This window comes from Protopterus annectens, chromosome 13.part0 (genome assembly GCF_019279795.1).
Source record: "Protopterus annectens isolate FY-2018-M chromosome 13.part0, PAN1.0, whole genome shotgun sequence".
In the NCBI taxonomy this organism is placed as follows: domain Eukaryota; kingdom Metazoa; phylum Chordata; order Ceratodontiformes; family Protopteridae; genus Protopterus; species Protopterus annectens.
The window spans coordinates 797,285,565-797,298,401 of NC_056747.1; the positions used below are offsets into that span (position 1 = coordinate 797,285,565).

Below are 12,837 nucleotides of genomic sequence, written 5' to 3' on the forward strand. Positions count from 1 at the left end.
AGTTCCAAACCATCCGTGCCCGTAAACTTCACAGTGCCCGAGACAGAATACAACACACCAAACAAGTCCAGCACTCAAATAAGAAAGACAATAAATCGGCCGTTTTGGAAGTAAAGGCTTTATTAAGCCAAAAACAGTCTGCCCCACAGACCGGTTTCGCTCTAACTGAGCGTCATCAGTGTGATACAGCAGTTTGAGCACATCACGCATATATGCGTGCTTTCAAATTTACACTTCTCTCCCTTAAAGCGATATTTCGCTAATACAGTTAAAGATGAAAAGATGCAATTTTAGAAAAAACCAAATGTTATTCTGTGATGTACATTATATAAACGATGTCCAAAACATATAGATCCTCTAGGTCCACTATATATAACATTATAGATCTCCCAAAAAATAATATAAAATAAAAATAATTGTATGATAAGCAATAAAGGTATATATATATATATATATATATATATATATATATATATATATAAAAATATACATATACACATATATATAAACGCACACCCACATCCTGTCATTGTATTATATTATATCCTAAAATAAAGACACACAAAAAATTTTTTTTTTTTGAGGACACAAAAAACTACCACACACAACTCACCTAATAAGTGCGTGTGTGTGTGCGCATGTGTGCATGTGTGTGTGTGTGTGTGTGTGTACATATAGGTATATATATATATGTGTGTGTGTGTGTGTGTGTGTGTGTGTGTGTGTGTGTGTATATATATATATATATATATGTGTGTATATATATATATATATATATATATATATATATATATATATATATATATATATATATGTGCGTGTGTGTCTGTGTGTGTATATATATCTAAATCTTACGGTGAGTTATCCAGCATTCTAGTTCCAGAGGATGTTCCAGTAAATATCCCTGTTCCTGAGAGGATTCCCAAATCTCCTGAAACAGATTGTTCACCACTGACTGTCCCTGTTGCTAAAGCCAGTTCTGATTGCTATATCAGGTCACTTTTCCAGACCATGTTCCAGATACACATGCGCAAGGAAACCTTATTAACAGGAAACAAGTCTGACCAAGTCTTCTTCTTTTACAGTACACATAGAAAACTGAGAGACTGGTAGGCCTAGCAATATTTGTTCTATGCTTGTTTTTGAATATTAAAGCTTCTTCTAAACTAGAAGACATTGCTGGAAAAGGAAAATTGAAAACAAAATGCATTACACAACAAGTAGCATTTAAATTATACAAAGAGGAGGTAACGGGGCCTTAGCATGTCAAATACATCACTGTAATTAAATTTGCAATAAATGCAGTAATATGGCAAGTTATGAAAACTTGAAACAAATAATTAAACACCTAATGTTTTCTACTGAATTTTCAGAAACTTTGAAAGTGAACTTTAGAGGGCAGTAGGGTGTTTCTGCTCCTGAATAATGAAGTCTTCAGACTCAGATGATAACCAGTCAGATGACAATGAAGAAACAACTTTTCGTCTGGAAATTGATGATTCTGTCAGGGACAGTGCAACTACAGGGCATACCAAGAGAAAAGCGAAAGCAAATGATAGAAGTGGTGCGACTCTGGACTCACGGTATCAGCCAGAAAGTGAAGAATTTCCTCTTATAGTTGGCTTTAACCCAAATTTTGATAAGCCTCAAAATCAGAATGATGACAAGTAAGTTGGCTGAAATATGTGCAAGCATAGTGCTATATTATACTATTACAGAGTCTCTGCCTGTGTTAGACATTGTTTTTGTACTTATTTAATGTGTATGCAATAATTTATTGCTGCTTTAGTTTGTGTTGTGTTGACCTGGAACCACTGTCTCTAAATGTGATAATACAGATACACCACTGCCACCAGTATTATACACAGATGGCAGGATGCTACCCACTGACATCAATATGACTGACTATGATGGGTTTGAATCTCTCCAGCAGATATCAATGGTTAATTAATAACAAGTCTGTTCAATAGCTATTTTAAAAGCTACAACCTTGCTCCAAGAGCATAAAGGGAATGTGAACTGCTGTCCTGGGTATGGGCTTACAAAATTAACATGTCCATACTAGACAGAACACAGACTTTTAGAGCTGATACTCTCAAAGGCCTCTCTCTCGTTGTATTCTCTGTGAACCAATGTCTTCTCATGTCCCTTTATCCATGATAATTGCATTTCATATGAAATATTATTTTCACATACACACTCATGAAATATTCACCAGGAAGGCTGGTAGAATTATCCAATTGCCCACAGCCTTCTTCCAGGAATGGTAGTACTGCCAAAAACCATGGAAAAGACAGAGACTTCTAGTTACCCATTTCTTTTAATTCAAGCCAAACATGAAATACACCAATTAATATTTCTTTCGCTGGCAGTAGGGACTAATCAGTTTAATGGGAGAAGTATGGCGTAGGACTTGCTCTCCAACACTGTAAGTAATGACTGCACTCTTCTCAGATAAATAACTATAGAAATATTCTTATAAATAAGTAAATGTCTTCCACAAGAGCTTAAAGGCAAACAAATTAATTGTACTTAAATAATAAATAAAATAGTGCAAATGCAGATTAAAACACATGTAGGTTGGGGCACACAGAGAAATGAAACAAAATGGAAATAGACAGGATGCATACAGAAAAAAATAAACTCCAGATTTCTAAATTTCCTGGCTAGACCTCACTACAGAAACACTGACCCTAGATACGTTAATAACTAGTACTTGCAGATGATTCCACACAAGCAAGACAACATCAGCATCTTTTAGCATCTCATTTTCATAGCATTCAGGTATGTATCATATTTTACCCCCTCCCTTAGTGTCCATCGTATCATCCTGGTGCTAGAAAAAACAGGTAACTAGAGCAGTTCTTTTATTTATCAAAGCAACCATAAGATTTGTGAAATAACATCTTATGCTTCCTTTGAATCCTCAGTCCACTTTGGTGACTCAGCGATATGCAAGTCATTAAGTATATCAGTAATTATATTCAAAAAGCAATGTAATTCCTGGTCTTCCATCTTTGTTTTTTATATTAAAAATAGGAGGCAGCATGTCTGGAGACCCTACATACTTCAAGGACATTCCTTGTCCTTTAATATTCAGAAAGAAGGCAAAAAGCTACACATTCTTCTAGCAGTGAGAACAATGCTCTGCAGATGAACAAGACAGAAGAAAAAGAAACAAAGACTACATTTTAACTGTTTCATTTAGCCTCTCAAATACCCTTGGCCTTATTTGGCATTACACCAGGCTTTACATCTTTGCCTGAAGATAAATATAGTTAAATTACACTTACACATGAGCATATTTTCAAATAAAACTAACTTCACCCTAACATTTAATTTGGCTTTGTATGCCAAATCCTTTATTTACACCATAATTTTTCTCCCAGCCTTGTTTTATTTCAGGCTGAATTTTCAGCCTATACATCTTACCCAGTTATCTGTTGTTTAGCTTGTAATAACTACATTGTTTTAATTTATGCCATTTTTTTCCGTGCCACTATGGTTAAAATATACTGTTAATATAGTGCTATGCATGCTAAAGTATTATTGCTTAGAATATTGTATTTATTTACTTTCTGTTCTCTTCTGGACTATGCCTGAGAATAAATATGTTTTATTAAGTGCAGCTATTTAGTTAAATACATACTAGAGTGTAAATAAATTCATTTATTTGCATGCTTTTATGACGTGCATACATATGAATAAAATTTGAAAGAGCAATTGATAAACATGTTACCCTATAAGTTTTTACCTTATTAAATATTTAATAAATTGAATGAATTCCTGTAGAAAAGAATATTTCAGAAAGTGAAACTCTGAGCTATAGGGCAGATACCTGACACAAGATGTGCACGTGTACAAGAACCCAACATTTTAAATTGTGGAAGGTTTCCAGTCAAGTGATTCAGACACAATCACACAACAGAGTAAACATATTTACAAGCTAGTGTGCAAAAGGAAGTGAGCAGTGTCACAAAGCAGAATTCATATGATATACAGATGGAGTCAGTACAGCTGGTACAGCAGTTAATGCTGTTGACTCACATCACTTTAGTTCCCTGTTTGATTCTTGGCTGGAGTGCTGTATGAGTGGAATTTGCATGTTGAACATATGATTACTTGAATTTTTACTGCGTCTCCAGTTTCCTCTCTCATTACAGAGACATGCAGTCTTTTGAGCTGGTGAAGCTTAATTGCGTCTAGGTGAGAGTGAAGTTGTGCAAATGTATGTTCTCTGTTATTGGCTGGTTGATACATTGTTCATACCCCTCAACCTCTTACAGCAAGAATTCTAGACTAAGCTATAGATAATGGAGGGACACAGACCCAAAATCAGAGGCAAATTTTAAATATCTCTCTTACAAACTCACAAAGTTTCTTGCATAACATATTTTCCATTAGCATGCATTTTTGGAAGGATATGAAGTCTGAAACTCAAATATAGGTCGCTATTTAGTGATTTCAGTCCTTGGAGATTTGCCAGAAAAAAAATGCACACATTTTATAAGGAACAGACCTAAATTATGAGGCAAAACTGTGGGCATTCTGTAAAATTCTGGACATTTGAGAGGTATAACAGGGCTGGTTCCTGGTGTGTGTCCATTGTTTGCTGGCTTATGTTCCACACTCTTGAAACCCTGAACTGGAAAAAACAGATACAGAATATACACAAGGGTCCATCACAGGCACATAACTTCATTTGCAGTTCAGACATGAGTACTCTCTGGTAATACAATGAAAATGAAAAAACTGAAAGAAGTATATAGTATTACCATACATGTAAATGGCAGTGTATAGACCAGCAGCAGCAGTAGCACACACCATTGCCAATATTAGGGCAAATATGCTGACTAAAGTGTGCATATATATCAGCAGTAGGTAGTTGAAGTATCCATGTTACAACAGTGTGGCTGGCTATCCATATCAGTATACTTTGTGTTCTTGTAGTGTGTTACCAACAGTTGATAGCTGGGATGCCCATGTTATGAGTACTATGTCTAGCAAAGTGGTTAGACACCCATGTTACTGTGCTTTGCCTTCTCATGGTAAATATACTCCCAGTAGAAGCTTAGCTGGCCACCCACCACAGAGTACATTGATTTTGCATGATTAGTATACCACCAACAGTAGGCAACTGAGCTGCCCATATTCTGTGAGCAGGATCAGCAGTGTAGCTGGCCATCCAGGTCATTGTTTCTTGTCTTCCCTCTGTAAGTGTGATGGTTGTACTGCCAATGTTGTGTGCAGCCAACAGCATGTGGCTGACCACTCATGTTAGTACACCTTCATGACTCTAAGATGTGAGTGCAGAGGACAACAGCGTGAGTGCCTTATTCTCCATGAAGCAAATGGTGAAAAACAGCATTTACATAAAGATGCTGGAGTTTTGTAGATTATGGGGATGTACGGCCCCCATATACCCCCTTGTAGGAATCATTGCCCTCTGGACCCCACACTTAATATGAACAAATCTAACCACTGCACCTTGACAAAAGATAATTTCCCAAATGCAGCACAACATCAGATTTAACACAGCTATAAATTTTGTGTAACACTACAAAAAGATGACTGCTCTCAAACAACTGTCTTCGGTGTGTTGGAATTCTTGTCATGCTGCTACTCATTAACTGGCTGAAACCGTAGTCAGTTATGTCAGCTCATCATCAGTGCTGAGTGCTACTCGGCACTGATGGAAAATCCAGTGCGTGTGTGTGTATAAAGGTGTTGCTGAGCACTGTTAACTGTAGAATGCACACAGCTAATGCAAATTATACACATCAGATGCATAGATATTAAAAGGTATCATGTGTAGCAATGCACAGGTCTTCTTCAACTTATGGGAGAGAGTGAAAAGATCTTGGGTGTGGGGGCATAGCCCTGACATCACAGGGTGCAGGGAAGTTTAGCCCCCTCCCCACAAAACCCCTTTATGTTTAATGTTTTAACTAATAAATATGCAGTGGTGAGATGGGGTGATGATAATATGTAGTCAGCAGGTTTAGCATTGATAACTGATTCATCAATAAATTTAAGCAGATTCCAATAGATGGACTGAATTGATACAACAGAAAAGACATTGTACATATACATTTTCAAAGACTATATTATTGAGATAACACTTACCTGAAGGAAGTTGCATTATCTTCTGATAAAGATAATAATTGTGTATATTATGTATGTTTTCATTACTTTTTGTTAGGCAAACTTTAATAGTTGCAGTAAGGTGTTGTGTGTGAAAAAAGAAAAATCCGTAGTATCCCCTCAAAGTCTCAGAAAAACTCAGTATGCAACCTATACTGGGTCAACAACAAACCAAGAAGAAACTTCACAGTGTGGAGGGTATGATGTTCACTCCCTGAAATATGTTATGCACCTAGTTCACTAATAAAAATCGAACTGTAAAATATGTACTACAAAATAATAAAATAGAAAATAGTAGGCAGTCCGCAGTTGAGTTAAAAATGGAATATCCTTTATTGAAATACACAAATAAGCAATCCTAGTTGACTATAATGAAAAGCATTAAAGACATTCATTATTTACATATAATCGGGTTATTTGGAACAAGGGAGTGGTTACAGAGTGTGGTTCTGTTAAGAGCAATAAAAACCATAAACTCATTCCTTTAACCAAGTCCCCCTTCCCCCTTAACACCATAGTGTAAACTAAGACTGTGCTACCTTAGAACTAAAACTAAAAAGTTAGAGACAAATTAAAATATATAATATGAGAACAGCTTATTAAGGCTGACTTACTAATCCAAACTCACCAACAAAATGACTAACTAATTAAATAACAAAACGATCTACCACTAGACATCTACCAGATTAAATATTAATAACTTATAAAATGAAACACTTAACGATTGCTTTCATGCCAAATAAATACTTCATCAGGTTTGTGTGTAAAAAGCATATCATAATATTAATGAACACATATATAAATCTACAAGCGAACACCTAAGTAAACTGAAAACCTTGAAAAATGTTAAAAAATAAAACATTAAGGCCCTAGGGATTTGTTCAAGTGTGGCATCTAACTAAGAAAGCACTTAGTTTGAATGAGTAAAAGTATCAGAAAACAGCACCTGTGTCAGTTATTTTCACTGTAAAATATTTACAGTGTTTGATATTTATGTATAACAATATTAGCATGCAATGTCAGCATTAATCAGTCCCGTATCAGACTTTTAATAGTCTTTTAAAGAGTGGGGCAGTTTTCTAAGTTCTAGTATGGTTTTTATGGAGCAATAATAATTAAGCTCCGGTTTTCTAAACGAGTTCAGTTTTAGCTGCCACAGTAGTTCATGTTTTTTCTAAAAGATTAGGGATGTCTCCTTCCAGTTCCAAAAGATCCACATGATCAATAATTTGAAATTTAATGCCAGTGTGTCTTTTGTGAAACTGCAGGTCCCGAGCCAGTGCATTATTCATGCACTTAGTTCTAATTTCGGAAAGATGGCCAAAAATCCTTCTAAGTCTGTTGAGCATTTTCCCCACATAAAATGCTTCACATTCATTGCAGTTTGCCCTTGTAAACCACCTGCATTGGTTTTGATCAGTTTCTTTAAAGGAGAACCATACCCACACATTTGATATTTCCTACATTTTAACTACTCTGGAACTATTTATAGGTTTGTAAATATTTTTATACATAATTTATGACTCTGATCACATGGGGTCTAGCATCTTGAAGTGATCTTGTTTTAGTCTGCCTCTAGGTATCCCATAATGCAGTGCTTGTTTGTAAATAATTACATCACGCAGGCCTCTTTCCTCCTAAAGCGCCTGTCACTGCATTGATTTTACATGCATATACTACTGCCTTTCAGTCTGTTAGTTTTAAGTAACAGTTCATGCCATTCAATCACTACTTAAAACATAAACAGTGCAAATACCACAGAACAGACTTTCAAAGTGCTTTTTACTGCCGCTTCTTTTTAGAATGGCTAAATTGCAGTCTTTTGTGAAGCTTGAATTGTACTACTTTGACTCATCTCCCGCCCCCTTCACACCTAACTTCCTTAGCTGTCAAATAGCTAAGGGTAATTTGATCTGTTACCTTCTGTGATTGACAGCTCACAGCAGGAGACTTGACTCATGTACTGTTGCCTTGTTCTACCCTTTACTTTCTATATGGGTAGTGGAAGGACCAGGGAGCTGTGACATCACAGCATGGGTGGGTTTTTAGGATGGTCATGGTGATGTCAGTTTGGAGAGGGAATAGGCCAGAAAATTACCTGTATTCATTGGCCTTAATGACATCAATTGGAGACTGCAGCAAACTTTTCCAGGGCAGGATAAAAGTTTTTTGAAAGTGAAACCACCACAGTACAGTAAGGTACTGCTGTAGTGGGGAGAAACTGTCAATTTAAAAATATGTTAAATGCTGTATTGCTGGTTATTCATAGCTGGAACTGTAAAAAGAAAGAAAAGGGACACAGAAGTTGTCCTTTAAGGGCATAAAAACATGTCTCCCTCCTGTGTGTGCTGACAAAAAACATAGTTGGTTCCACGCTTATAGGTGCATGTATCCAATGGTCTGGGCCTACCTTCAACCCAACTCCTGATATTTCTGGCTTTATATGTATAAATGAAGGAGCTTCTCCAAGGATGTCCATTAGATATGAGGTTTCAGTAATTATGGCCCACTTCTCTCTAATAATATTGATGCTGTGACCGTCAACAGTAAAAGTCAAGATACAACTGTCTTTAGATTTGTTGTTCATAGATTTCTTTAAAACCATCCTAAAAGGACTGTTAAGTGCTGGGGAATTGGTACTTTTTAGTTCAATTATAAGTTCCAGAATGCTTCTTAACATATTCCTTTAGTATCCCCTCACCAAAAAATCATTTTCAAGGTCATTTAGATTCTTAAGGAAGGGTTCCATTTTCATGGTGATCCTGGCCAACCTGTAGCCCTGGGACTTAGCAACGTTATATTTTGTCTTGGTGGGGTGGGGACTCTTATTATGTAGCAGGAGGTTTGCTCTGATAGTTTTCCTGTAAAGATTTGTGTCCATTTTACCTTGGTTCAAGTCTTTAGTAATCTAAGAAGACTGCTGAGGTGAGGCTGTGGGAACAGATGAAATGCAGGAACCTGGTGGTTTGATTCAGATAGTTGATAAAATCTTCTAATTTAGCACTATCTCCTTTCCACACAATAATGATGTAATCAATAAAGTGCAGATAGACTGTGATATGTTGCAGGTATTCTCTGTTATTAAAAACATAATCCATCTCCCACTTGCCTAGGGCTTTGTTGGTTAGGCTAGCTAGCTGCCCTTATAGCTATACCCGTCTTTTGTTTATAGTAATTTCCATTAAACATAAAAAATGTAGCTAAGCACCATATCTAAAAGTTTACCTGTTCTTTTATGTTGTGCTGGTGTGCCATTGTTGTTTTTCCTTTATAAATCAATCACTGTTTCAATGCAATAATTATGTGGAAGTACAGTCTATAATGATTCAACATCTCTTGTTAATAAAATGCTATCAGCATCAATTGTAATGTTTTCCATTTTCCTTAAAAAATCATTAGTCTTTTATGTGTGAAATGTTCTTCTCAGCCAGAGGTTGTAATAAAAAATCCAGGTAGATGCAGCAGCTTCAGTCAGGGATCCCCTGCTTGGTGGTGGTGGTGTGTGTGTGTGTGTGTGTGTGTGTGTGTGTGTGTGTGTGTGTGTGTGTGTGTGTGTGTGGGTGTGCGCACATGTGCACCTGCACAAACATTTGTACATTTGGAACTGTGGGCCACAGCATGGGGAAAGTGCCTTTTGGTTGCATATTCCATTCTCCCCTGAATGTATCTTACATAACAGTCTCTTACCTTGAGTCTCATGTGCTTCAGTGATTGTAGATGATATTGTTCAGTATGCAGAAACAGAGGTAATACATTTTTTTCCAGAAAAAAAATCTTCTGGTTCCATGCTTCTTTGAGGTTTGGATTTGAATGAGGTTTACATCTGTCAGCTCACTGGTGGCCCAAAATATGATGGGAAACTATTAAAGGAATCTTTTGGTACAGACCTGAGGCAGTACTCTGTATCTGGAAGGCAAAGCCACAGTGTTGTGAATTATGCATACATGGTGGCAGGTAGACATTTTTGTTGGGAAAGTCCCATGTAGTATTCACATCTTGTAAGCCTCAGGTTCTTATGTTTGCTGCATGCAACCTCACTTTCTAGGATAAAAATTCTTAATTTCACTGACTACTCTGACTGTACTGCAAACAGAAATTTTAGTCTGTCCTTGGTCTCAGCTGTGTGATGTCTACACTTCCTGTATGTGGTTCACGTTTGGCTGCAGTTAGTTGTCATGGCATGGATAACATCAGGGTTCATTTTATTAAAGGTATTATGGTTATTTTGGGTTGATGTATGCCTTGAATGTAGAGCTCTGTGGTTTAGGACAGTACATTTATGTGTGACATCTGTAATAATAGCATCAGGCACATAATGGCAGCTGGTTATTGGTAGCAAGGTGGTTCATACACCCTACCTTGATCTGGCCAAGGCCTTTGATACCATTCCCCACTCAGGAATCATAGAAAAACTCACTAAGCTAGGCAGCAACCCCTATATCACTAGGTGGATTGCAAACTGGCTCACAGAACCCACAGTGTGAAAGTAGCTGACTCCAAGTCAGACTGTCGACCAGTCACAAGTGGAGTCCCACAAGGTTCGGTCCTGGGTCCTCTCCTGTTTGATGTCTACTTCTCTGAAGTCTAGGCAAACACGAAGGGACTCTTGCTGACAAAGTTTGCAGACAATTGCAAGTCTGGAGCTAACTCCCCAAGTGATGTTGACATCCTAAAGAAAAGCCTCAATGAGACCAACGACTGGTGTCAGAACCATGGCCTTAAGCTCAATGCCAAAAAATGTGTCGTCATCCCCCTTGGGAAAAACCTGGTTCCCTTGAATTCCCACATCAATGGTAGTCCACTGAACACAGAAGGTGTTATAAGAGATCTAGGAACACAGGTTGATAGCAACCTCTTTTAACCACCACATTGCCACTGTGGTCAGAAAGTCCTATGTGGCACATCTCATTACTAAGGGTTTTGCATCCAGGAAGAAAGAGGTCATTGTCTCCCTCTACTCTTCCCTCATTAGGCCACTCATCAAGTACAATGCCCCATTTGGCATGTACCTCACTAGACACCTGCAACAACTGGAGAGGCTGCAAAAGTACCTCACAAAGAGGATCCTAAGCCTTAAACACTTGCCCTAAATGGACAGACTCAAAAAATTCCAACTATTCTCTGTTTCATATCGCCTACTTAGAGGAGATCTCTGCTTGACTTACAAAGCCATGTCTGGCCCAGCTCTGTTACAAATGCTACATCTAAAGAAATCCCAATCCCTCTGCACCACATGCTCCACAGACCTTAACCTCATTACCACAATCAACAGAACATGCTGGAGGGACAGGTTCATGACCCAGAGACTGCCCATGCTATGGAATAGGCTTCCCATACATGTCAAGCAGAGGACCTCACTGGCCCTCTTCAAGAGAAATCTTGATGAGTGGAGGGGAAACAGAAAATTCATCCCAAAAATCACTCCAGTGGCTCTACTTGACAGAGGCACTAGGAACTAAGGTTGGGTGGCAAGATACCAGGGTAATCCTATGGGCTAGGCTTGTAAAGGCTCCAGGGCCATTAGCCTAGTACACACCTATGAACCTTAACTTGTTGCATGGAGATAGCCTAACCAGTGCACATTTTATGGTGTTTGCTGTCACAGACCTAACAGATTTTCCATTGTACTGCTCTTCTAAATGTAAAGTGTAGTCATCAGTTACTGATTTGTTCTTGCTATGCAAGGTCTCCAGTGTGCTGTAGCACCTGTCCTCACATCAGGACATGTACTTCATATAGCTGAAACTTGTAATCTCACCTATTTCCACTGTGTTGTAACATTCTGCATTGTATTTGCAGCCTTTTATACTTGCTTCAAAACTGTGAATGCCCATGAGAAGGAAGACACCACTGCTTGTATATGCCGCCAATCACATTTTGCAGGTTGCAGTGCTCATTGATGGCTTCATGCACCCATTACATGACAGTCAGCACGGTTTGTAAGCTGCTGTCATTGAGTAGAGCTGTAGCCAGTTAACCACTGGTGATATGGCACAAATACAGTGCACTATCCAGCTTTCATACTCCCAGGTACGTTTATGGATAAGGCCTATTTTGTATCCAAGATCTTGTATGTCATAATTCCATGTCTAAATTTTTCATCTGCCATATATAGTCCCTCTATTTTTTAAAAGGGTACATAGAGGGTACTTTCAAAATGTTTAATAAGAATTCATTCCACAGACAGAATTACCTTTATATGTTAAAATAGCTCTTATTACAGTGCTACTTATATCTATTATTAAAGTCTAGTACTCTTGAGTTAACCTAAGCATAGACATTTACATATAACATTCTACATAAATGAAAATATAAGACTTTGTCCAGCATAATATAAGGGAAAAGATGCTTAAACCACTATTTATATTTTGTACATCAACCCTATCAACTATGTGTTTTTGTAAGACATGAATAAGCTGCAGCATTATATCCAGTGAGTGATCCATCCAGTAGGATTATATAGGAATATAGGAACAATACCAGGTGAGTGATCACATGGACTAAAATATGCTTAGCCATATGCACCATTAAGTAGATACACTTATGAGTAAAGGTCATAGATTTTGCCCCAGTTTTAATAATTTCTAGATGTGGATTATCAAGGGCTAGAGAGCAAGATTTATCCTTTCTTAGGTTCATCTGTACAGTTAAGAGTGACTGTATATATGGTGTGGAGCAGTCTTGTTTAGTGGC

The 12,837-nt window shown here is 37.6% G+C and overlaps 1 protein-coding gene across 3 annotated transcripts in view; it reads left to right on the forward strand.

The window, feature by feature from the left end:
• The window catches only part of TRPV2 (transient receptor potential cation channel subfamily V member 2), a 1,022,245-nt gene that overhangs the window by 477,610 nt on the left and 531,798 nt on the right, over window positions 1-12,837 (forward strand). For all 3 annotated transcript variants that reach the window (XM_044054526.1, XM_044054527.1, XM_044054525.1), the window contains exon 2: window positions 1,374-1,667. In XM_044054526.1, the coding sequence (XP_043910461.1) occupies window positions 1,426-1,667 (242 nt within the window). In that variant the 5' untranslated portion in view covers window positions 1,374-1,425. The remainder of the gene's footprint in view (window positions 1-1,373; window positions 1,668-12,837) is intronic.